The sequence below is a fragment of the Meles meles genome, chromosome 10, assembly GCF_922984935.1.
Source record: "Meles meles chromosome 10, mMelMel3.1 paternal haplotype, whole genome shotgun sequence".
Classification (NCBI taxonomy): Eukaryota; Metazoa; Chordata; class Mammalia; order Carnivora; family Mustelidae; genus Meles; species Meles meles.
Genome location: NC_060075.1, coordinates 49,995,441 through 50,023,054, shown reverse-complemented (window position 1 = coordinate 50,023,054; position 27,614 = coordinate 49,995,441). Strand labels below are relative to the sequence as shown.

Here is a 27,614-nt window from a genome sequence, read left to right as displayed (position 1 = left end):
CTGCTCATTTACTGTACTAAAGATGTATTACTTTGCATAATGCTGAGTATTTTTTTAAAGACTTTATTTATTTATTTGACAGAGAGAGAGAGATCACAAAATAGGCAGAGCAGCAGGCAGGCGGATGGGGGGTGGGGAGCAGGCTCCCTGCTGAGCAGAGAGCCCGATGTGGGGCTTGATCCCAGGACCTTGAGATCATGACCTGAGACAAAGGCAAGAGGCTTAACCCACTGAACCACCCAGGCACCCCAATGCTGAGTATTGTTAACTTTCTTATCTTTCTTATCTAGTCCACTTTGTTATAGTCTTATTGGCCTCCACTGTTCTTTTTTGAGGTATTTTCCCATTCAATGGCTTAAACTTAGGTGATTCTCAATAATTATCTGTTTTTATTTACTCATATGTACCTTTGTATCATGAAAATATTTCACATCAGTGTACTTTATTGTTTCCAATCACACAGTATATTATCTTGAACATTCAAAATGTTTCCTCCTTTTTATTATTACCCTAATTTATAACCCCGCACTTCTACCAAAATACTTGAAACTTGCTATATACATTATAGAAGGACTAAAGTAATCATCTTTTTATATTGCTGTAATACACACAAGGTAGCAACTGGTATGTTGAAATAACAAAAGGTTAAAAAAACAAACAAGCCCTCAAGTGCAACACTAATGTATGTCATAAACACCAAGATATGTGCAAATTTCAAATGAGTCTCAATTCTCAGAATAAAATTTAAAAGTATGAGTTTAAGTATCAAAAATCACATGACACTATGGTAGGAAAAATCCTTACCCTAAATGGTAAATTATTGAAGGAAACTTTTTCCCCTGGTTTCAAACAATGTTTCATATTCTACTAGAATCTAGAGAAAAGTAAAGCATCTATCGTGTGGCTTTTACAAGAACAGATTAGAGCTAAACCTCATTTTACATAAAAAGATATCTTCCTCAAAAGTTCGGTGTGCAACGTGTAGAAATTTACACATTAAATGTATGTGTGTGCACATCAATGGATTTATATCTAAGCTTGTTTTTTATATCTAAGCTTGTTTTAGATGCATTGTGAGAACTCATTATTTACAGGCATCCCAGAGATCATCTTTTTTAAAGCAATCCTCTGAAATAAGTGATCTGTATGTTTTTTGAATCTCAATTTTCATATTCTACACTATCTTAAAGAAAGGTACACCAAAAAAGAGAAAAATCATTATTTTATAAATTATAATCAAGACAGCTTAGTCCTTTTCCTTAACCCTCAGCTTTAAAAAAATAGTTCCATTCCTAAACCAAGATTTTTTTTCATATAAACCTACATCCTTGCAATGCCTATAGTCTTCAGGAACCTATACTTGGGAATTTTTAGTTAGGAAGATACCAGGACAATAAATGACTGTGTTATATCTTCAGCTTCATTTTAGCCTTCCTATATGCACACCCTAGAGGTTCCAGATTCTTATCCACAAAGTGATTATGGTTAGGACTGAATCAGATTTGTAACAAATGTCCACTGGGATTCTTCGACCTATCATCGACGGGTAGAGCCGATATATGTCTTCTAGCTCATCGAATCTGTTCACCTTACCTCAGGGACTTCCCACAACGCTACGTGGTTAGAAGCCTTCTTTCACAAATGACGAAAATGAATGAAAAATGGTTTCAGAATAGAAAAATGGAAACCCAAGTCATTATATAGTGTCTAAAGGCTATCCTGCCTCTCCCACCTCAGTGCCCAAGCAAGCATTCTAACATACGTACAATAAGGGATAGTCTTCTTTAAGGTTTTGAGTTTCGTTTTCTCTAATTTTATCTGATTACTGACACACACCATTTATATTAACATTTCCATATATCCAGCCACACAATACAATAAAACTTCTTACAGTGATTTAGTCTGGAAACCATTGTGATTTGCTTTAAATTTCCCAGAAAAAATAAGGCACAAACTTAATAAAATAGAAATTTCCAGTAAGTATGGGTTTTTATAAATATTACCACACCAAAATGAAACTAACAGCAGTCATGCAATTATGCAAAAATAAAATACAGATTCGTACTGTTTTTCTTAAAAGCTAATTTAGCATGTCACTCTCTCCTCTTTTGCTATTGCCTTAAAATGTATTTTCCCTCAAAAAATAAAAATAAAAAGCGCTTCCAAAGAGAGAGAAGAAAAAATTACAAACTACAATATTTTTTACACTACAAGCTATACAAAAATCTGTCACCATCCATGTTACAATTCTAGTCATCAATAAGGTACTTTTTTTCGAAGCACTACTCAAAAATCAATTATATCAACTCTTTTGTATAGAGAAGCAGCACACCTTTCAGGCAACTAGTATTAATGAGTAGACATGACTATAGAGTCTCCATCTGTTTCTCTGACAAAGCTGTGGCTACTCAAGTCTCTCATTGAAATTCCATTAATCTGGTGTACCAAAGTCCAATGCGAAAATCAAAACTCCATCTAACCCTTTATCAGCTCACAATAACCTAAAAGTGAACTCTGCCTGTTAGCATGCAGCAAGTTATGATTTTGCTATCAATCAGGCAGTTGGCCAATAAAAAAAAAAAAAAAAAAAAAGGCAGGCTGGAAACAGTGTGTCTGGCCGGGTTTGAAGACTTTGTTTTTGTTTTCTGTTTTCATCCCCCTTCAATTTCTATAGGGTGTCTGGACCTTGTGAGATTATGCATTATTCTCCTTGGCTGTGATTTAATTGCTACCAGCAATCAAGTCGAAGCATCACTGAAGTGTGCTTGAATTTCATTAGAAGATATAACTTATGCTACTTTCCTACAGTACCTAATAAACCATAAAGAAACCAAAACACATATGGCTTGAGGGAATAACTGGAAAATTAGGTAGCCATTTGGGAACTGAGTGAACTTTTGAACCAGAGGAACAGAGAAAAAGAAATATTAAAGGAAAAGACAGACTTAGAATGCACACAAAGATGTGCAGGTTTGACCTTTTCAGTACCTTGAAAATTACATTAGCATTATGAAAAATACATATCATGTTTAGAGTTTATAATCCATCAAAGTTCAGATACTTTGTTAGTGCCTACCATAAGGTAAAAGTCAAAAGGACAAAACAACAATCTGATTTGACAAAAGGCCTTTTGGTGACCTGAGCTAATTTAGTTATACTTATTGTTAAATGCATTATCTTTTTATAATTAATATATCATTAGACTGAGGTCCCATAATGAAGGAAAATTTATTTGGCAAGGGAAAGAAAACACATTTCAAATCTAAGTTGAAGGGAGAGAGACTGATATGACTAGATAACATTTCAGCGTGGAAATTAAAAATCCAAGTGGTAGTTTTAAAATTAATTTATAATATTATTAGGAGAAAAAAATAAAACTATCATATATGGTATTTTTATATACCAAAAATGAGTGATACTAAAAGTTAAATTTTCAATCTGCTTAAGAACTGCTTACACCAACACTAATGAAAACGCACCTATATTTAACAAAAAAACTTACTGCTATACATAAGTATAAGTTTTTAAATAATATTAAATACTGATAATGTAATCTTTAAACAGTAAATCTTTTCCTTGCTATTAATGTATTTCCTATATATCTGGCTATGAAAACAAACATAAGTTATTTACTCATAATAAAGAAAATATGATAATTACTTAAATGCATTATAATTTAGTAACAATTCACTTTTTCTACCAAAACACTGGCTCTCATAGATATTTAATTGTTGGAGTTCTTAGATTACAATTTCTCAAAGAAGGTAAATAATGCTCCCTGTACTTCAAATTATTTATGCTATTTTTTAAAACTCTGAGCATATATGCTCTATGAACAATTTGTGTGTGTGCATATATATTCTCTTACATATAAATATATCTGAATATCTCTGTATATGTATCCACATACCCACCTACTCATTTCTATCTACCAACACTTAACAGTGGAGCAAAACAAATCATTGTAATGTGTCTGAAAAACAGTTCAACTCAAATAATAATTCACTGTTTTGCCTGAAAATATTATTTCATCAATTATAAAATATTTTCTAGTAGAAATGCTTTTGAAGACCAGATTAGAAAGGGTAACGCTCTGTTTCAGACAAGAACTGTGACCAAAGAGAAATGTGCATCTTTTTAAAAAAAGAGGGAATATGAGAGAAAGAAATCTCTTCCTTTAAAAATAGAAATTAAATGTTTGCCAAAATGTAAAATCCAACATAAAGTGGATACGATTATTATTGCTACACATTGTACAAAGTTCTGAATATAAAAAAAAGATTGTGTTGTTCTGAATCAGTGGTAGAATGTTTATCACTGATGCATGTACTTGACTTATCCCTGTTCTGCAATAGACATAATTTTATACCTCATAAAAGCAATTTATGTTTCCAAAGGGAATAATCTGGATAACATAAAATGTGGAGTGCTCTGTTGCAAGAAGCATATTTTCATTCAGCAATTGTATTTAGAGATGGAACTGCACAGTTTGATCATCACACAGTGGCAGAAGGCATTATTCACTTCTGTGTCTCCGTGAAACTTTGAGTGCCACGAATTAATATGCATGGCTAATTTATTGATACACATTCTTAATTTATAACCATGTATCACCCTTATAAGGTCTCTAGGATGCAGACGCACTCAACTGGCTAGAACACAGAAAGCACATGCTACACTAAAAGCAAGTTTCGTAAGTTGGGCGAGTTTTTAAAAATTACGAAGAGATAAGCAATTGACTTTATTACTCATTCAATTAATACAGAACATTATAAAAAAATAGTATTACTGCATAATGTGGGCTATCTTTAGGTGACAATCAGGAAAATGAAAATGTGTATTAAAAGAAGCATTTGATGAAAACCGGTCTTAATGTGAGAAGGCAATGTAAGAATAATTAATTTAATATTTTATGAACTCATTTCATATGTTTTCAAAAAAAGAGATCAAAAATCTTTTTCATTATTTATAAAATAAATAATACAAGAAGCCATTCAACAGCACAATAAAATTAAGCAAGAATCTGATAATATTAAATTAACCAACAAACTCACTAATAATATTCACACAGTGATGTAAACACTCTCTTAAAAATTCTAGTCAAGAAAATCTCCTAGGAAAAGGAACTACATACTTAAGAAAACCACTAGAGAGAGCTCTTCTGTTCCTTAAAAGGTTCTGGTAAAGGTAAGTTGACTGAAGCCTCCACATTCCCTGCTTTCTGACAAGACCACCACCTCTACGCATTGCATTGTCTTGTGCTGGAACATCTAGAGGTATATTCGATGACAAAACAACACGTACCTTCAGAGTGAGCTTCATCATCTTTATCATATCTTTCTGAGGCTAGGGATACAGTGTCTGGAGGTCCAGCAAAAGGGTCATCATATTCCTCCCCATCTTCTGCGTCACCTATAGAAGAATTGGAGAAAAGCCTGTTATATAGATCAGCCATCTTTAAAATATGTTACTTTGTCAAGAGAGGTAAATTTCACTCTTAAACCTAGTCACTGTCATGGAAAAACAGAGTAAAAACAGGTCCTATTTTAATTTATATCTACTGTAACTTAAATAGTTTCTGGAAGTCAGTGGACAACTGTTTATTTCTGATGCAAAAGTATGCAAGTTCCAGAATTAGGATGGTCTCTACAAAGATGAATACAAAAAAAAGTAGAAGCAGGGTAAAACAAGAGTGTGCGCCCAAAACAAACAAAAAAGAAACAGAACCAAAATAATAACCAAAAAAAAAGGAAAGCACAACAGAGAAAGTAATTCAAGTTAATTCCATTTACCTACTCAATAATTTGAAAAATTATGATGAGAAATTGATCATTCAAAGCCACATGCACATTTTAGGTTTTCATGAAACATCACAGGGTTACATTAGAGTAGATTAAAAATACTCAGTTACATTTTCAAGAGCAGGAATCCTTCATGGGAAAAACTACTTTAAAACTCATATAACCCTTTTAAGTTCAAACAAAGTGACTTACAAACTGACACCTTCAATTTTCATTTATTAATATGTTGCCATTTTTTTTTAATGTTCTAGCCAGTTTTCACATGATTTCCAAAACCTAGGTTGGTTGGTTGCTTGGTTTGAAGTTATTTAATCCCGACAATAAAATCTTATTGTGGTTTGGGTTTTTTCCACATACTCATTTAGAATAATGTTTTTTAAAAGAGCATGTCAGATATTTACTACCTTGGTCACATATAAGCACTCATTTTTTCAACCATATTCAACCACATCCAAAGAAAATTCAATAAAATTCAAAATAATGTATCCTTAATACTGTATCAATTATCTGTTAATTCAAGAGAAAACTAGCTACTTCAGGGAGCACCCAAAAAGCAGGATGAAAACCTCCATGGGAATCTGAGAGAACCTACACTATTACTTTAAGACCATGGTTGCTGAGCAGACCCAGATTAAAGCTACCATTCTCTCCAAAACAAAATCTGTATCCTCTGACATTGCACCCTATTTTTTACCATTATTTTTGGTAGAGGAAAAGCCCCTTTCAAAACACTGTCAAAATAATAAAGAAAAATCAATACTCAGCTCTATTTCTTTATAATTTTGGCATTTCGTCAGCATCCATCATCCTTATCCTGAAAAAGATAGGGCTATCTCCCATCAAGGCAGTAAGAGCAGAGCACAGAGGACTATCTTACTGCCCTTGGTGATTCTACCACCGGGTGTATCATATATGGATGTTTCCTCACCAAATAAAACTCCAAGGAATACAAGGAAACACTCTTCATTCTTTACATCGTACTTTCTTTTTCTTTTAAAATGTTCAAAGTAGGACACCTGGGTGGCTCAGTTGGTTAAGCGTCTGCCTTTGGCTCAGGTCATGATCTCAGGGTCCTGGGTTCGAGCCCCACATCACATCGGGCTCCTTGCTCAGTGGGGAGAATGCTTCCCCCTTTGCCCCTCGCCCCACTCATGCTCTCCCTGGCGTGCTCTCTCTCTCTCTCTCTCAAATAAATAAAATCTTTTAAAGAAGAAGAAAACTAAAATGTTCAAAATACTTAAATACTTTTGGGAACATTCACTGATCCCTTACAGTATTTCTCTTATGGAAAGCAGCATGCTCTGATTTCAAATATGAGATAAGAGAGAACCTCATTAAGTGCTAGGAAAAGTATGTTCAGACATGGAGTGACAGCTCATGGGATATATAGTAGTAAGGATCACAAAATCCTCAATTGCTCTTAGTTGCTGAAGTATCCTTATATTCTCAATAAAGTAAGAATTGTTATGGTTGGATTTGCTAAGGATATTTCATATCCTTAACTATAAAATAAATCTTGCTGTGAAAAAAAAAAGTATCAGGATACCTCAAATATATTGCCCTGACTTGGCACACAGCATATTATACTATCATGAATATAAAAATATAAGAGTAAAACCAACGAACACATGGAAATGATTTTGAAAAAGGTTCAGATGCTCAGGTTTAAATCTATTAAGCTCCATGTAGAAATACAGAGAAAAAAATTAAAGAAGTTTTGAAAGTCAGGATTTGTCATCTTTTGGTAATATCCATTACATGTTTTTACGTGTGTACCCATGTATATACACATACACACATGCACACCACAATCTATATTTATATATGCATGCACACAGCAAAAAAGATCATTATTAAAGCTAAACTTAATATTTATGAGCTAAGAATATTTTATACAAATTGGTTACTAACATGTTAGAGTCTTCTGAATTTTGTGTTTAAAAAAAAATACATTTGTATCATTTAAGGGAAATCGTCTTCAGCTTACCATTCTAAGTACTGCAGCTCATTTCAAATGTTTTTTGTAATTAATGTGGTAATTTATATTTATCTAAAACAAAATAAATTAAATACTGCTACTGCTACTGGCTTCTTCCCCCTCCCCTTTGTTCCCCCTTTTTTAAGCTCCCTCGAATTAACCCAGAAAGTAAAAAAAAAAAAAATTTAATCTCTGTGGTAACTATATAGGGTTATTCCCTTTTCAACCCACATTAAGTTGAAATGACACATCATTTTTCAAAATGGTCTTCTTCATTTTACTGCTGTTCCAGGGATGATCCATCCCTTTTCCTCCTTCCCAATTATTTTTTTTCAACCCAATAAAGAGCTGTATTATAAGGACCTTTAATTGAACACAGGGGTCGCTGTTGAGTAGTGCAAAGCTTTTTTTTTTTTTCTCCTCCTCCCCAGGGGCTGAGTATTTGTAGCTATACCTGCAAAGACTTCTATAAATTAAAAGGCAAATGTTCAACTTGTGTTTATGTAATAGAAAACTGAACTCCAAAGCAACAATGGGCATCAGGTAAACGTATCCAATACAATTTACAGACATAATTGAAAGCATTACAGCCTAATCCGACATCTAAAAGAAAAGCATGCTCAAATGAAATGTCTACAGAATCATTAGTTGGCAGCCATTCTATTACAATCACACATAATGTCAGTGGTGCCTTGAGCCTGTGCCAATGACAACAGCATAAATTTTGCATCTCATTTCTGTGGTCATAAAATTAATGATCAGTTTAAAAATACTTCTTTGTAAAAGTTATTGCGCAAAGAAAAGACATGAATGTGTCCCTGTTATGTACTCACAAGGATAATTATGGGGTTGTTGCTCATTAATACTGTTTCTTGTTTCCCTAGAAAACCATTTGATTTATCCCACAACTTTTAAAAGTTTAATTAACGATACAAAGTTAATAGTCTAAAAGACAATGATCCAAGACTTCCCTCCCTGTAATTTCAGTGGCAACTTAAATATCACGGCAAAAATCAAAGCTGAATCTTACCACAGCAGCATATTTCTCTGATAAGCATTTTTAAGTTTATAATAGTTGAGTTCAAATCACTATTATCCCTTCCTTATTATATTGTTCATCATCAATTAACATTTTCCTAAATGCCTGGAGATGAAGCCCCCAACAGCTGACAGTCACGATCTCTACCACTGCGGAAGGTGACGGAACCAATTTACTGCTTGTTTTGTCAAACACAGCTGAAACACTATCGGGTAAACATTAAACGAAATAATACACCTTAAACTGAGGTGATAGTCATTCCCCCTTTAGCACATGAAAGGCAAACTTGAGGATAAAAAGGACTTGAGTGAAAACAAATTAATTTCTAATTCTCTACTCCATTCACTTGTCCAAATTAATTTCTCAAGTAATAACATACGACTAAATTGACAGAATTAAGCATTTAATGTGACATTTCTTACGGGAATCTATAGTTTAATTCTTCAGACTTTGAAGGATTTGGGTCACTACAAAGAAGGAGATTCTGTTCATAATTCATCTGCAATCGGAAGGCTTAACAGCAAGCATACATGAGGCAGAGCTTTAAAATAAGGATATCATTTCTCAAGCACTACCTCTGAAATATACTTCTACTACTATTGGCCCCATAATTTCAGACATACTTAACACATTTGTACAAGGCCAGAGATGGGTGGGGGGCAGGGAGGAAGTTCAAGTTATTTGCTCAGATTTCATTGGTGGGATAACTTTCAACCAAACATATACTCTATTTAAAAGGATAAAGGAAATGAAATTAAACATCATCCAAACTTTTGACTTTTCTGTGCGCCTAAGGATTCCATCAGAACAAACTAAAATGAATCCCTTCTTACCTAACAGTCCAGCTATTTTTAAAACGCACTTTAGTCCATTAATAAACTTAGTAACACAAATGAGGTCAAAGGAAATTACTAAGTAAATCTATGTATATTTAACAATATCAATGAAGTCTCAAGGACAAAATCAATTACATGTTTTTTTAATTAGATGGAAAATATTTTAAAAAAGAAAATGGGAGCTTTTTAGGTACGACATCTAAAGGGAACTGAAAACAATACAGTCACATTTTTAAGCTATAGACACTAATATTTTACAAATCTGAAAATATTCTCTTGAAATGTTTGTCTCGTGTTAATATGTCCTTCTTTCAACAATTTATAATTTCCTCAAAAATTATTTGAAAACTAAATTGTAAATCAAGATTTACTTAAATCCTCTTGATAAATGAAGATGAATCTGGGAACACAAATAAACATACTATTTATTGAATGTCAGTAGACATATATGTCATGCATGGGTATCTTCACATTATCTTAATCATTCTGTAAAGAAACGAATCAAACCTAAATTACACGAGTAAAAAAAAAAGACTAATATAAGGGCAAGACACAAGTAAAACTTTTTTATCATATATCTAATGGATATTAGAAAATTCTGTCTTATACTCAGTAACAGTCTTTATTCAATTAGTAATATATTTTTATTAGAAAAATAATTACTTCAGGTCATGTTTAAGGGACTTATGACCATGTCATATGACAGTAACAAATTCTAAAATAACCGTAATTATTCTAAAATAATTCTAAAAGTAGCTTAATTTTAGTGCATGAAGCCTGAATTCAGGAGTACACTCAATACTATTAGGCTATATTGCAACCGAGAACAGGAAACTAGGGATAATTACCTCATCACACACAATATTTGAAGGATATAAGGAGCTCTCTCTGAGGTATCTGGGTAGCTCAGTCGGTTAAGTGTCTGTCTTGATTTTTGGCTCAGGTCATGATCTAAAGGTCAGGAGATAAGCCCTGAGTTGTACTCCATGCTCAGCCTGGAGTCAGCTTGAGATTCTCTTTCTTCCTCTGCCTCTGCCCCATATCCACCCCCTTCTAAATAAATAAATAAAATCTTCAGAAAAGATTCTCTCTCCCTCTCCTTCTACCCCTCCCCTCGCTCATGCACACACTCTCTCTTCCACAAATACATAAATAAATAAAATCTTCAAAAAAAAAAAAAAGCTCTCTATTCTAGATAGAATGGGCAAAATTTCAAATAAGTAACAGGGACCAGACTACGCAAGATAGGTTCTACTTGCTTAGGTTCAAATCTTTCCTATATACAAGTAAAATTAAGGGATTAAAAAAATCCACTGATAATTTATTCTAAAGTCACAGTTTATCAGATCTAGACTTGAGTATAGAAGGAGATATAATCAAGAATCCTTAATAAATTAAAGAAATGAAAGGGAAATCTTCAGACAGCAACTGAAAATGATTATAAACAGCAAACAGAAAATTAACTTAATGAACAAGCTTCAATATCTAGGAGTTATGTAATAAAACAGGTTTCTACAAGTTCAAACTGTTCTCACCTAAAAAAAAAAAAAGGAAATACTTAAAGATCTATGCAGCTCGGTGTTTCAATAACTATATCAGTTCATCTAGTTTTAAGAACTGAAAAACAACAAACTATAAATTCTATATTGTTAAATCTCAGGATGATGGGGTAGTACCTACGGTGTAAGGGGAGGGAGGAAATACGGAGTAAGGAAGGATGATAAACATCCATGTACATTAGACAAAGAATTAATCCACTAATTAGAAATTAATAACTGAATTAATTAATTTTACTTAACGCTTCTCTTGGTCCTCTTTTCTTCCATTAAAGGTATTAAAATCATATTTAACTGCCATTTTAAAAAGATAAAATAGGTGAAATAGGAATATAAAAGTAAAAAGGAGGAAAACATCCTCTGTTTACTTCATTGTGACCCCATACTGACCTGAGGGGGAGAAAGAGAGGGAGGGAGAAAAAGAGAAAGAGCAGGAAAACAGCCAAAAGGAATTCTGCCCAGGTCTGTTTGGATGAAGACAACCCAAAACCCCAAAGAGAAAATGTAAGAAGAAAAAGAAAAGCAGCACTATCAAAACATACTTAGGTGAATTGACTCAATGTAGAGATCTGATCCTTACTAATTTCCTATTTTAAAAAAAAAAAGGTATCTTGAATAATTACTTTGTAACTATGAAGTCTGTACTAACTTTGCTACTCCTAACTACAGGAATTTTTTTTTTTTTAGAATCAAGCTGAATATATTTTGAGGGTATAACGGCATAAAATTATTTAGCTTCTCATATTTCTCCAAGGTATATACCTAATTTAACCATAGGCTTACTTTTAAGCAGTCACTCTTGGTGATTAGTTAACTCAACACAGGAGTAGTGAACTACAAATGGCTTATTCCGAGAAAGGCGGTTATGGGGAATCTCTGAATCCCGTGATGTTTGAACTCCTATTCTAGGCTCATTTTTCACTTTCTATCAAATACTAGCAATTTCCATTTTTTTTTAGAGGCAAAGACTGTATCTCAGCAAAATAATTTTAATATCTACACATCTGAACAAGTCGTAAACCAGAATACCAAAGACAAAGTTCCTACCCGATTATTGAATCATAAAGTTATACGATGACTTCATTATTACGCTTTCTTAGCTTAAAAAATTTTAATGTACAAGTAATTAACTCACAATGAGAGTTTGATAAATTATCACTGGAACAGAGTATGTCTTTTAAGACAGAACCTGAAATCTAGTATTCCTCTATGAACAGTGCACTGTACAGATGTTATAATAAGAACATATAAACTCATTATGTCTATACTCAACTAAGCAAAATGCAGTATGATTAAACCCACAGTTCAGGACTGGATGTCACGTACAAAGAAGTGGGTATTTGTGGGGAAGAAGAGTTTCCTGCTCTTCTCTTTATTTGATAGTGTTAAAATTTTCCATATGAAAAAAAATCTCATTCCCTCCAATCACAACGATCTTGATGATTTAACGCAAAAAGAAACTATGGCTTCCTTATAACTGTTCGGATTTAGGTCTGCCTGGTGAAGTACATCGTTTATGGAAACTGTCATTACTTTCTCACTTATCAGTTGGTAGAGATAGGAATTACTCGGTGGTATCTGTTAACCCCAGTTAGAAGATGCCATACTGTTTTCCCCCAAACTCAGATCCTAACTCCCCATTGGTTAGCTGACCTCATGTTGTGACCCTCATCCCAGCATCCACAGGCTCCAGGTCATGACCTATGAATTAGCATCCTGGAAGTGAGGGCCATACCCAGTTTCCCTTATAGAACTGAAGACATGAAGTAGTAGGAACTTCCTATGCCCTTCCTGATTTGGTTTGCAATACGTTAAACAACCATGCCCCAAATCTAAAGGAAGTCAATCAGGTTACCAGCACTCTCACATACCGTGAAAAAATTAAGTTCAACCCCTTCTCTGAAAATTTCTATAGCATACATTTATTCATACTAAAAGTATCACAATAATAAAAACAAGCATTTGAAAAAGATTTTACTCATCCTTTCAAACAAAAACTGATACTGCCTTAAGACAATCACTCTTTAAAAACATTACCTATGAGCAGTGAGGCACGGGCCCTCCTGATGCCGTCACAGCTATAAAATCATCTCTGCTGGGTTAAGTGGTGTTAGCTTAGCGTCTCACCTCTTCTCTGCCAAATTATTCCATGTGTACCTGCAAGTTCTTCTCTTAACAAAGTTCTGCCATAATGTGAGAAAACATTAAAGCACCTAAGAATATCAAATACATAAGATTTCTGCATCAGGAGACTGTGCAGACTAGATTCTGGATCTGCTTTTTAATTTTTTTCTCAGCAGGGGGAGCTAGCACTCTCATGTTGAAAGTCTAAGTATACAATATGGAAATTTAAATTTTGATCCCAACTATCAAATTTCAATATGTTTTAGATTACCCTACTGAACATCTCCACAAGGATAAAAAATTTCAAGGTGGACAAACTTAAGAATTTACCTTTGTCTTGAAAGTCCTGAAGATAGCTGGAAAATAAAGCAAGAATATTATATTTTAAAATGAGGGTTGACAAATCGAAACAAGGTTTATTCATTGGCAATAATTCACACCTATTTTAAAATATGTATCATAAAGACACGTTGAGAGAAAAAAGCACTTCCTATCCTGAAATGACAATTCCAAAAGCCTTATGGATTTATAACAAATGTATAAAGACCCAAGATACAGTGTAGGATTAAAATATTTAGTATCCATTATATACATTATATTTATTCATTTCCATATCTAGAGGTATTTATATTAAAATTCTCAACCTACCTTTGTCCTATTATTTAAACCAAATATATCTTCAATAATCAAACTAAACAGTTGGATTTCACTAGAATGCTTAGAAAAAATATATAATCAAGAACCTTAAAAAAAGATAATATGATAAGCGTGTCAGTTTTTTTTTTTTTAGTATTTTATTTATTTGACAGAGAGAAATCACAACTAGGCAGAGAGGCAGGCAGAGAGAGAGGAGGAAGCAGGCTCCCTGCAGAGCAGAAAGCCCCATGTGGGGCTCGATCCCAGGACCCTGGGATCATGACCTGAGCCGAAGGCAGAGGCTTTAACCCACTGAGCCACCCAGGCGCCCCAAGTGTGTCAGATTTTAAAAACTATCATAGAGGACATATATTTTGTCCTTTAAAATATTTAACACCAATTCAATTAGGACATAAAGAAAGGTAATTCCAAGATAATTCTTTATTAAAATGTTAACTATGAAGCTGCTTCTAAGTAAGAAATAAAAAAGAGCGAGTAAGTGACTTACATAGACTTCACATCTTTTATCTTCTTAATAAGGGATTCTCTCTTTTCCTTTGCTTTCTTGGATAAATTTTCCCCTCTCAGTGTGTCTGCCACAAATGTTTCAACATCTAAACCATGAAATATAAGAAACAGGATACAAATTATAGGAAAGAATCATTTTTTGTGAAGACAAATAAGACAATGATTGTTTCTACCCATAAGTGTTAATATCTGTACAATTTGTTACAGTTATTTATCAATCCAAAGCATAACAGTTGAAATATGTTTCAAATACTAAGTTGAACAAATCTGCTCACCACTTAGCTAATAAAATTTGTATGCTCTACTTATGCTTAGCACAGCAAATGCTATTTGGATGTTTGGCATCATTAAACCAGAGAGAAGCTCACAAGTTTTAATAAACTATGGTGCCCCATAAAACAAATTCTCTCATATAAAAGCAAGCACAGAGCTTTTATGCATGTGTTACTATCATTTTGTAGTATTTTGTAAGCTTCTGGATAAACGGGTCATTCACAATATTATATCAATATAAGCTAATGTCTCTGGCAAGGGCCTGTTTTTTCCAGTGTAATCCATTTTCAGGTATGTGCAATATTTAATGTTTTAAAGGAAAAAATAAATCCCTTCTTCTAGCCAAGATTCCAAATCAAACCCTCTTCCTTCCTACCTGCCCCATCCATCCTACCAGCCACCTTCAAAAAAAAAAAAAAAAAGATAGTCTGCTATGTGGTTTTGTGTGTTCTTGCTTTCTGCCTGGGTCTTACCACCTGGAAATATTTCTTTAAATAAAGGAAGAAGTGGCAAAAGTAGATTCATCCACTATTTAAAAATATAGTAACCAAGAAATAAGATTTCCATGGTTTCATATAACATTTCCACTTAAAATTTAATAAACTTGTAAATTATTCTGCTTTCTAGTTCTTTCTAGTACAAAATTCCAACTAGTCTTTACTGGTTTGACTTTATAATAGCCCCATTCATATTGTTCATGAACCATTGTGCAACCTTAAATTAATTTTATATTCAGATGTTCAAATCTTACTTTGAGATATTTAATATAAAGGATACCATAAAAAAATTTTAAAGTAGGTATGAGTGCAAACCATCCATATTTCATATTGAAGAGATGTATGTATGTTTTACTTTCTTTTTATCTAACTACTTTGTCCCCTAACTCACACTGATAAAACAGTATCAAAGCCTATAATAGTATATGTAATTAATTCAAAGCACTACAATAGTCTTTCAACTGTACTTATAATTAACAATTTAAAACCCAGTATTTGAGATAGAATGTTGTAATCGATTTTTAAATTCTTCATTACAATAGTATCTTGATCCAATAAGCAAAGGTGATTAAACTGTTATCCCAAACATTCATAATAAATGTATAATGATCATTTTTCACTAAATCAATATGACAAGTGAAAGAATTAAAATCTAATCTTGGAATAATTTTTTTAAATAGCTTTCTGGTTTGAAGTCCATTACTGACTAATATTACACGTAAGTATCAAAACAAAATGAAAGCAAAATGCCACAGCTTCTCTTTACTTAAGCTGTCCATATTTTGAAGAGGAGAATATATAGACATAATCCATAACCAGTGCAAATTAGAGCCAGACTTCTAAAGTGAGTTCAAAATAATGAAACTTACTTAAACACACAAACACACACACACACAAGCACTCTCCTTTAAACTCTTTAATTTTGTACCCACGGAAACAAGCAACCTTTGGCCATTCAGACATTAGCTGAAATGGAGATCACTGGCTTCTCTGAGATGGTGACAGGACACCTACTCAAAAAGTGGAATAAGGGAAGATGTAGCACGTCTACTGCTGATTCTTTCATCCAACCGGACTCAATACTTGGGAGAGTCTCCGGCACAAAGACTGGAGAATAGTCTGCTTAATGTTACTCTCACTCAGTGTCTGTCTTTAATTCCCTCATCCACAAGTATTTAATTGCCTATTTTACATTCTCATTACACAATTCAAATTTAAACAAACAGGATCTATTTTCTATCTCCGGAAGCAATAGGAGAAGGAATTACAGCCCAAGAGTTATTTCTTTAAAAGGTCGTTTCAGTTTTATAAAAACTCAGAAAACAGAAAAAGCTGCAATGCTCTATACAGGGTTTCCTAACACTCCCAAAAAATATTTTTAAAAATCTGACCCACGCTATTTTATGAGGAAATGCTTGTTGAAAGAGTGTGAGACTGCTAGGAGAACCGTGTTGTTTGTTGAGGGGGAGAAGATTCCGAGATCTGGCAAGGGAAAACATCTGTAGTTTCAGAGTAATCTTGATGCATTTATTCTTAAACTAATCCCAGAAAAGGGCTTTAAGGCAACTAAAAAGATTTAATAAACACTGATTTTTTAATTAATTATTTCCCAAGGAGAGAAGAAGAGTGAAAGAACCGTTTTTGCTGTTTTCTTGTGTTTTTTTCTTTTTTAACAAATAAGTTAGGAACTTGAAAGTGGAATTGAATTCCTGAAATCTTCATTTGTTGGTGCCCACAGATTCCGTCGGTTTTGAAGTTTTTGATATCGGGGCTATTTCTTAAAATCCACAATGTGCCCATTTATTTTCGAATTGAACAAAACCAGCCTCTCCAGGCACCGACACCCTCTGGATGCGCGGAGGACCCTTCCGCCACGTCCCTGCGCAAAACAGGGACCCTGCTTGCCCAGCGCAAAGACTGGGCGAGCGCTCAGATGTTACTCCGGGCTTTCCTGGGGGACACTTCCGCTCCGCGGTCCTCGAACACTCGACACTTGGGAGTGTTAAACCCCCAGGATTCCCGTCCTAGGAGCTGGGAGCTGGGAGCACGGGTTTGGGGCAGCGCCCCCGCCAGACAAATGGAACTGGATCTGCGGCTTTGTAGCTCAGAGCCAGGGTAATATTTCAAAAGCGGGCAATAAAAGTCCTGGACGAATCAAGAGCTCTTCTAGCTGGTTGGAGAAGAGATTTGAAGCTTTTTATTGTGCTCTGAGTAGCCCTGCAAACGGTAAACTAGCAAGCGCGTTAGCCCTCTTCTACCTTCCTTTAGGGGTCGTGTCCCTCAGTTGATATGTAGATTTCACTGACTCCAAACTGCCTGTAATTCGGGGAACAGTGGTAATTTGATTGTAAGAAAAGGTCAGCCTGCCTCCTCCCCAGCCTCTCTGTCTGGCGAGTCAGAATTCCTCTTCCTCAGAGGGAGGGGTCTCAAGACAGGCACGCACTCATCCAAGCTTGGGGACCCCGCCAGCCCACGCGGAGAAAGCACAGTTCCAGGGAGCCCCAACGCTGCAGGTCTAACCCCCACCACCACCCCACCCGCAGCCACTCAGGCTGCGGGTCAGCGCTGCTGGCATTTAACCCCAGAATTAGGCTCGTCTCCATCAGGTTCTGCCCCTGAGTCATCACCAAGGAAAAAGTTATCCCAGAGACTGTAAATGTGGTGGTGATTTTTCTTCCTTTTACACCTTAACACTGCCAAGAATAAACCTTATCTCCCGGTACAACTGTAAAGATCTGGGGGAGAGGGCCCTCAGAAGATCAGACTTACAACTGCTCTGTAGATAACTGTTAAGGTCTGAAAACAACATTAAAAGATGACATCATGTCTTGGCTCAGCAATCTCAGTTTAAGTTAGAAACCTCTCAAAAGCCAACACAACCCCTAAGAGGCAAACACAGCACACACCAAACCACGGAATGGCATTCTAATTTCCTCTTTTATTTTTTCTGTAGGTATGGACTCCCAGAAAAACTGCCTACCTCCCACGTCTTTCCCTATAGTCGGAGGGGCTAGGACAGGTATCTGAGAGAGAGAGAGAGAGATGCTAACTGCTTTCTACCACCTTCCATATGGATCACACAGTGAAAAACTTGAAACCACAAAAGGTTAGAACCGTTTTTAAATTCTGGCAAAAACAAAACAAAAACAAAAACAAAAAACCTGCCACTCTTTGAAAGCTCAGTACCTAGGTTCCCGCTCTTGAAGAAAGCTGAGGTTTGGCCACTTGCCCTCACCATGCTTGACCAGCAAGCAGCCTGGAATAGGACTTCCAGGGAGCTTGGAAATTAGTCACAAAGGTAGTACCTGATGATGTCTTCTGCCTCCTCTCCCGACCACCCAATACCACCTTGAGAAGGCTTGCCTGCACACACACACACACACACACACACACACACACACACAGCCTCCGAGATGGCCTGACTTGTACAGGAGAGAGGGCCAAGAATTGGACTGAAGCCACTACCATTTGCTCAGCTCCAGATCAGTAACGCAAGTGTAAAAACAATCACACCTCACCCCCAAATGGCTTTACTTACTGAATTCCACACCTTCCTTACTTTATGAATTGGGCCAGGTTTTACTATGTATTCACTAAGGTACTATTACAAAACTCAATATGGTAAGAATCCCAGCTGACATCAGAACAAAAGAAAAAATAAGCTGTTCTTCTCTGTTAAAAGGGGGGTACAGTCGGACCAAATACCTACTGGTAAAAACATGAAAATCAATTAAACTGGGCACATGTAGATCAATAGAGCCAATGCCCAAAGTTGGAAAATGGCTAAGTGAAAAGTTATTGATTCTCTAATCAATGTCTTTCCCTGATTACATAGCACTTTTATAGGTTATGGTTGAACTGTGGATTTTCTAAACATGAGAGAGACATGAACAAGCACAAGAAGTTCTCATAGTACCATAAGGGAAACAGTCCTGAGTCTTACAATTCAATCATCTGACAAAATTTTCAAAATTGGCTTTGAAGGCTCCATGATTTATTTTGACAGAAAACTGGGCTGTTGAAGAATATAGATGAACACGTTTCCCCTCTAAAAGATGACTCTTGATAAATAACACCTTATAATAATCAAAGTCTTTTTACCACGCATTTTCAAAGAAGCCACAGTGAATAACACATTAGTCTGAGATTTACACTATATTCACTGTTAGGTAGCATCTATTGTAATGTGTTCAGTATGTGATTGAAAAAGAAATGTAAACTCAGTGGAATGAAAAAGATAGACTTGGCTTTAATTGAAAAAGACAAACTAAGTGAATAATGAGTATATAAAAAGTAGCCTATGCCACTTTTATCACCCATATATGACACTTAATCTTAAATTTATGAGAGACAACTGAAGTGTGTTTCAAATCACCAGAGGCTTTTCCTACGCTGTTGTTTCTATCTTCCTTCTAGTAATACTTTAATGTAGAGATAAACCTATTTGGTAATTTTTTCTCATTTTTTAATATATTTAGATGCCTTTTTTTAAAAAAAAGAAACCCAGTGATAACTTGGGTTGAGTAACTATAAAAATTGTACATATCAGAGATGAAAATACTTTCAATGGAAAGTGAGGTTGGAAAACAAGCCAGCCAAAGATCCCCTCCCAAGAATAAGTAGGATATTATATGCTTAATATAGGAAAATAATTTTCTTAACATCACATCTTAATTCATCTATGTTATTTGAGCCATAATAAGAATTTTATTTTTATATATTTTTTATTTTTTTATAATTTTTTAAATAATTTTTTTATTTTGATTTTGATAAAATTTTGATTTATAATTTCGATTTACAAACATATGTTCCCGTTTCTTGAAGAGAAAACCTTAGAGGCATGATAAACTGATTTCGCTTTGGGATCAAATGTCCTCATAGCACCTTTATGCTCATTAGTTATCACTGCCAAAATGGGGCAGGCTTGTTCTCACTGTGTAGGAAAATGCAGGTGCTAAAGAAGTAGGTGACTATTGGTGACTCAGTAGGTGGCACTCTTCCCTTTACATACTCAGCCAAGGCCCCAGAAGCAAATTATGGGACACCAGGTGTACCATAAATAATTCTCATAGGAAAAATAAACCCAAAATATTGACCAAATTATAAATGGAATTTAAGAAAGGTGGCAGTCAAACCATACTATTTTTAGCACTGAAAAAATTCCCCCTCTATTTCAGCGGAATTGCATTCTTTTACCTTGTGCCCCTAAAGGGATTATGCATTTTAATGTGTGAAGTTTAAAAAAAAAGAAAAAAATGTTCTGGAAATCCCCAGTAGGGAAAAATGCAGTATTTCTAATCAAGACTGCCCTGTGGAAAAAAAAACAAAAACAAAAACAAAACAGAAACTCAAGGTCACTTTGGAGAAACCATATAGCCACTTTGTTTATTGTTTGTTTAGATTTTCAGAATACTGACAAGCACTATTTTCTCCTATTAGCATTGGTTTCATTTTCTAACTTAATAAAAAGAAACTTACATCCTCTTACAGCTTTTCCCTTCAAACATGTTGTCCTAAAACAAGTATCTGATTGCAAACTACTAACACTGCAGTATTCAAAGGATGATTAAACAAATGAAGGGGGTTGGGAACCCGTGGTTCTATTTCCTCTCACTTTATCGCCTGACTGGAGGAACAACTCACATAAATCAAGATTATTCTTGCTGTTGTCCCAGTCAAAATATTTGGATGTAGGAAAAGATTAAATGGGCAAGATCTGAAATTATCCATTGATTCCAATTATCCAGGCTAAACCTGTTCTTCCATTGTTGTGGGAAAAAAAATGAAAGATTGTCTATAGCGCACAGGCAGTTCAAAATTTGCTTTTAACAAAAATCTATAAACTTTTTTTCTATTCACGTAACAAAAGAACAATACAACACCTTTATAAGAAGTATAGGCAGTCAAGATTTAATATACTGATTCCAGAGAAATATGTATCACTAACAGTCAAAACCATATAGCCACTTTTTCAAGAGTACCATTAAATGTGAGTTAAGAATGATAGCATCTATGGGTTTTGCATTTCTATAGAATGTTTTAGAGGGGAAAGAATGAGAAGAGAGGAGATTAGTGAAGGGAAGCCTAAAATTGCTATAATTAGAAAGAAAAATAAAGAGAAAGAAAATAATATAAACTGCTAAGAATACATTGAGCACCTATCTCTATCAAGCAGTCGAAATGTCAAGCATTTAACACAGGACATACAATGATTTGGGTAATAGGCAAACAGAACACAAAGGGAACTGTCTGAGCAATATTATTTTGATAGGCGTTATCTCTTGATTTTACATTCTTTTTTTCTGTAGACAAAGATTTTAAGTGCCTGAAAAGTTTAGGTCCTTATCTTCTCTACATGGGAATTCTAGCATGGTGTCAAGCATTCTCAGAGTACTCAACTATTAACTACAACCATCACTACTAATACCTCCTTCTTAGTTTCAAAGAAAGTACCAGGTAATGCAGTAATCTCTAAAATTCAAACCAATGTTCTCCCTCTATAGTTGTACTAATCTTAAATCTAACCACATACTATTACCCAAAACACTTGAATTACTCAAATACTCATGCACAATCCCAACAGAATGTTTTGGATGGAAAATGTGAAAAAGCTGCTGAGAACCTTTATTCTTGAAACCTTTCCTATCTCCAAAAAGATTTTAATTACAGTCAAACACAAATGTTAACATCTTTCTTTGAATGATGTTAATCATATCATTTGAATGATAAAAAAGAAAACTGAAAAACACTAGTTTCTTTGAAAAGTATAGATAGATATTCCCTCAAATTCATACCTCTTGAAAATGTCCTCTGAATATAAAGTATAAGCCAAATTTTAAGATTAATTTTAATTTTTAAATTTTAATATTTTTAATTTTCATATTTGTTTTTAACACTTTATGTGTTTTACATGTGATTTGTTTAATATGAAATACTGAAAACTTGACTTTTATTTATTTATTTTTTATTAACATATAATGTATTATTAGCCCCAGGGGTACAGGTCTGTGAATGGCCAGGTTTACACACTTCACAGCACTCACCATAGCACACACCCTCCCCAATGTCCATAACCCAGCCACCCTCTCCCTACCCCCTCCCCCCCAGCAACCCTCAGTTTTGAAAACTGGACTTTTAAAGATGACTTTTAAAACACTCATTTCAGAGATTATGCAGGTATATTAACTGACTAAAGAGAGAGACGTGGCTAAGTATATAGGAAGTTAGCATTGGTAGATAATTTAAATATTACGTAATTCTAAGCCTTCAGCAAATTATATACGTATATAAGGGTCACATGAAATATTTGTAATTTATGGGAATCAGAATATAATGAGTCTCATAACCTATATGTCATACTATCGACAAAAGTATGATTATGGACCCAAATAGCAAACTGCCTCCTGTTGGAGCTCTCAAGCTTTTTAAAGGTGTGCACCCAGAGGTCTGTACTTAATGATAAACACTTCTCCCGTCTGGCTATTAAAATAGTATCCTAAACACGAAACTCCAGCATTGTAACAATGAAAATGTTAACTGTAGCAAAAATCAGTACTCGTGGGAAACTCTCATACAGTGGAATAAAGGCTGCCTCAAATTAGTCTTTATAGTTCTTTATATTTCTCTTAGTGGTATCCATTAATGAAATAAGCATTCTTAAGAGTAAAATACTATCCCACCACAAATGCATTTATCACACTGTAATCGTGTTTAGACAAACCTGAGTCTGCATTCATACGCTGTTGGTTTTATTCTCTTAATCATATTCATGATGCTAACGAGCAAAACAGCATATTAGGAGATTTGGTCTCACACTATAAGAGCAACTTATTATTTAAATGTCACATTTTAGATATTAATTTTTTAAAGTTAAAATAAGCAACTTGTAAGAAACATCTAAAAGAAACTCTTCTAATCCAGCTATGCATGACCAATATTTAAAGGTAAATACTTGAGACAACTAAAGTAAAACCATCGAAATTCAGTTTCTAGAATTCTGATGGACCTAATGACAAAATGAATGATGGTAAGAATTTCGGAGCATCAGGATGGGTAAGATTTGTGCTACCCTGAAAAGATGTGTTCTCTACTTTGTGCAGAAATATACATCTCCATTCTCTAGCAAAGTCATGAGCTAGAAGTGGATTCGTAATATCCTTGAAGAACCGCATCTTGAACTCCTAACGTAAGTTCCTATAAATGGTCATTCAAAACTGAAAAGGGGAAGATGAGGGTGCAAAGATGAAGTACTTTCATCGTGTGACACAGGAAGTTGGACCTTAACACATACTTCCTTTTTTGTTTTCATGCTACTCAGGCTAAAGACAAGTGGGCATTTGAGAATCAGGCCCTCTCTGAAAGTCTTAAATATGAGCGCAATGAACGTTTAAGAAAAAAGAGAGTTTTAGAAATGACAAAACCTTGCGTCCCACAACCTCTAACACCTGTAGCTCAGACATCTTTCTGCATCTTTACACCCTTCTCCATTGGCCAGGCCCCCGAAGAACAACTTCTTTGACTTCTGATCCCTTCCCAGTTCTCACACACGCACTCATTATCATTCCCTCTCTCCCCTCCCTCTCTCTTCTCTCTCTTTCTCACACACACACACACGCACACGACGTCCTCACAATGCATACAGAACTGTCGTGATCCCATTAGTGTAGCCCAGCCAGGGGGGCTTCCCCAGCACCCCTGAACCAAATTTCAACACACGCCCACTCCCTTTCTCAGACCCCGCTTCCCCTTTCCCAGTCCTGCTCCCACTGGCCGGGAGACGCGGGAAGGGTGGGGAGGGAGGGCAGAGACGCTGAATGCTTCTGTCCCCACCGGCTCGCCATCCCCTCGCCCCCGCCCCCGCTCCAGCAGCGTTGCCCGCCCCCTTCCCCCCCCGCTCTTTACCTGCCAACAGGTTCCTAATTTCCTCAGGGAGGGGGTAGGGAGAGGAGGTGCTGCTGGGGTTGGGCATGTTAGGGAGCGCGGGGCGTGCGGGGAAAGACCTGTGCTGAAAGGGGGACCGGCGGGCTGAGGTTGCGGCTGCGACCTAGACTCGGGCTAGCGGTCCCGGTAAGGACAGCGGTGCTACGAGTCCGGACACTGCGGGGCCGGGACTCACAACAAGGAAGTCCCTGAAGCCCTAGCCAGCAGCTGCTGGACTCTCGGCCCAGCCCCGCCCGGCAGATCGGGGCGGGGCGATGGGCTGGGAGGAGACCCGAAGCTCCAGAGGAGCCCAACTGCGCATGTGTCCTATGGTTTTCCTAGCCTCGGAAAGGAGCCTCTGAACAGACCGCACCCACCTCTACGTAAGGGTGCGGGAGGAGCGGCTGGTGGGAAGGGAGCGGACTGGGGCTGCGTCACCTGATCTGCAGCCTGAAGCGCCTTGCAGCCATTTTGGTTACTGGTACCTCTACAACCGCGGACCGTTTCTCCAGGCTCCCGAAAAATAAGGTATCCACAGTCACCCTAATTTTCCGATTAAAGGACCTCTAGCCAAAGGTCAGCACCGCCGAGGTTTAACACCTCACATGGTAACCCACAAGGAATTTTCGGCGGCCCTAAACTATTGTGGCCTTCTTTGTCCGATTGAATGAGGTAACCAAGTCCCATCTTCCGCCAGTCTTCCCTGAGAAGCCGTCCGGAGCTGCTCCAGAGAGCTGATTGGCTCTTCAATTACTTTTCTACCTAATTCTTATTGTTGGGGCGACGTCCCCACTATGAACGAAGAGTGAGAAGTTCTAGTCACTATCCTTTTGAGTTAAAAAAGAAGAAGGCATAGATACTATTGTCCCATCTATAAGCATCAAAAAGAAAATTGCTGGTGATTAGTAGAATGGAATTATAAAAGGTGTTCGCTCCAACCTGATCGACAGATATTTATTGCAGCTCTTCTACCTGTAAATCTTCTTAGAGTTTCTCTAAAACCCAAAAGACACATTCTGGTGCCTTTAAAGTGTGTGTGTGTGTGTGTGTGTGTGTGTGTGTGTGTGTTCTATACACTGGATATGTATATTCTCTATATATGTATATTCTGAGAGTGTGTGTGTGTGTGTGTGTGTGTGTGTGTGTGTGGTGCATTCCGTCTTCCTCCCGGAGTATGGGAACTGCTGCCCTGACAGAGCCCTTTCCTTCGTGCTACTATTGTATTTTGAAGATTGTAGTATGGTGTGTGGTGTATAAATTGCTTATTTCTCTACCCTGAGGCCCTCACATGATCAACAGTCCTTAAACTTCAGTTTTTATTAGAATGACGGAGAATTTATTAACAATGCAGATTCTCAAGTTCCACTCTCAGAGATTCTGATTCTGTCCATTTAGGGTGGGACCTGAGTATTTCCATTTTAAGTAAACCTTCAGGCAGTTCTGATCCTAAGAGTTGATTTTGAGAATCACTTTACCATTTTCCAGCTCCATACAGCACAGAATTTGTTGTAACTTAACCTTTCATCCCCACCTAGAACCCTAAATGTGACATAAAGTAATGGCTCTATTAATATTTCAAACAAAATTCTCAGAAATAGTAAAAAATTAAGTGGTCAAATGCAATGACTTTTTTTTTTAAAGATTTTATTTATTTGACAGAGAGAGAGATCACAAGTAGGCAGAGAGGCAAGCAGAGAGAGAGGAGGAAGCAGGCTCCCCATGGAGCAAAGAGCCCGACGTGGGGCTTGATTCCAGGACCCTGAGATCATGACCTGAGCTGAAGGCAGAGGCTTAACCCACTGAGTTACCCAGGCGCCCCTGCAATGACATTTTTGTATAATTCTGTAAGAGATACAACAAACACTAATTGGAAAAGGAAAAATTAGAACATGTTGGAGTCTTGTCAAAACAAAACAAAAATTGGGGCTTCTGGCTGTCTCAGTCAGAAGAGCATGTGACTTGCTTCATCTCAGAGTCATGAGCCCGAGTTTAAATAAACTTTAAAAAAGCAAAAAACAAGACAAAAACTTTATAATAGAACTAAGACACACAACACAACTATGAAAAAGACTCCCTGGAAAACAAATCCATTCCCTAACATGGAATCTGAAATTCCTACTCAGATTTAGAAATGTGATAAATTATAGAAAGAGTGCTGAAAATTACAATTCTTTTTGGTGGAGGTAAAAGTAAATAAAGAGTTATTTTACAACATAGGTCCTCCAACTTCAAAGAATTGAGAATTATTCTTCTTAAACTACAAAATTATCTCCCTTCTTAAAGAAAGAAGAAATTATGTCATGGACATTTTATATTAGTGTGGATTCTACTTTCCTTTAGAGTTATCATATATAATTCTTTGTCTTGTCACATTTTTTATTAAACCAGACCTCCAAATGTTCCTATCCTTTGTTTTCTTCTGATAGAACTGACCACATTTTTTTCTTTATTCTTGTGTCTTATTTATTTATTTATACTCCACTCATTCCACAAAGGAATTGAAGTGATTTACTCTTGTATCATATAGACAGTTTTCTGGAGTGGATCAAATGGACAGTGTCTACACTGCTCATTATGACAAGTCATTCTTGTTAGTGAGAGACAGGAAACTATTAAGATTGCCTTAAAATATATAGCATCTAGTAGTCCAAATAAAAAAGGCAATAACAGAAAATGGACTTTTTGTGTGAAACACATTTCCCCTACTTAGGAAGCCATTCTCAGACACAGGTTTGTGATGGATTCACTTGGGCAATGCTTTGTATACTCTATCATTTTTACTGTTTATTGTTAAAGTTACTGGAATTGATTATAAGACAGAAAGAGAAATAAAGAGAGGCTGAAGAAATATTCTTATTTCTCCTGTTTCCAAATGTTTCCCTAACAAAAACAAGGAAGGAAATAAAATCATACTTTACATTCTTTAAAGTAGTCATATTACGTAAAAAAGAATAATAAACGAAATTTTAAATCTCAACCTGTAAAAGGGGTAACAGCTTCCCTACCATTCCACAAAGAACAGACTAGATTCTGGGGAAAATCCCATGATTTGTCTTCTCAAAAGGAGATCCTTCAATTCAAAGAAGATGTATATAGAGATATAGAGATATATATCCCTATAACTAAAGCTAACCCACTTCCTTACGTTTTTCAAATTTAGTTTAGCTGAATAAGTATTTGCCCACAGGTGTAGGGTTAAAAGAATCTAAATGAGCATTGAAGAAGAACAATGAACTAAAACACAATTTACTTTTTTTCTCTGCATTCTTCCTTTAGTTTGGCATTCATAGGCATGTGAAAGAAAGATTATATTTTATACTTAGACATTGTATAGTTATTTGTTGCCACATAACAAAACTTAGCTTTAAATACTAGCATCTCACATCGCTTCTGATGGTCAGGAATCCATGAGCAGTTAGCTGGATGG

At 35.8% G+C, this 27,614-nt stretch overlaps 1 protein-coding gene across 2 annotated transcripts in view; it reads right to left on the bottom strand.

The window, feature by feature from the left end:
• Positions 1-24,437, bottom strand: part of SKAP2 (src kinase associated phosphoprotein 2) — a 167,027-nt gene extending 142,590 nt beyond the window's left edge. For both annotated transcript variants that reach the window (XM_046020903.1, XM_046020904.1), the window contains exons 1-4: positions 24,170-24,437; positions 14,479-14,584; positions 13,665-13,690; positions 5,305-5,412 (exon numbers count right to left, since the gene is read on the bottom strand). In XM_046020903.1, coding sequence (XP_045876859.1) covers positions 5,305-5,412; positions 13,665-13,690; positions 14,479-14,584; positions 24,170-24,236 — 307 coding nt within the window. In that variant the 5' untranslated portion in view covers positions 24,237-24,437. The remainder of the gene's footprint in view (positions 1-5,304; positions 5,413-13,664; positions 13,691-14,478; positions 14,585-24,169) is intronic.
• Positions 24,438-27,614: the final 3,177 nt, after the last annotated feature.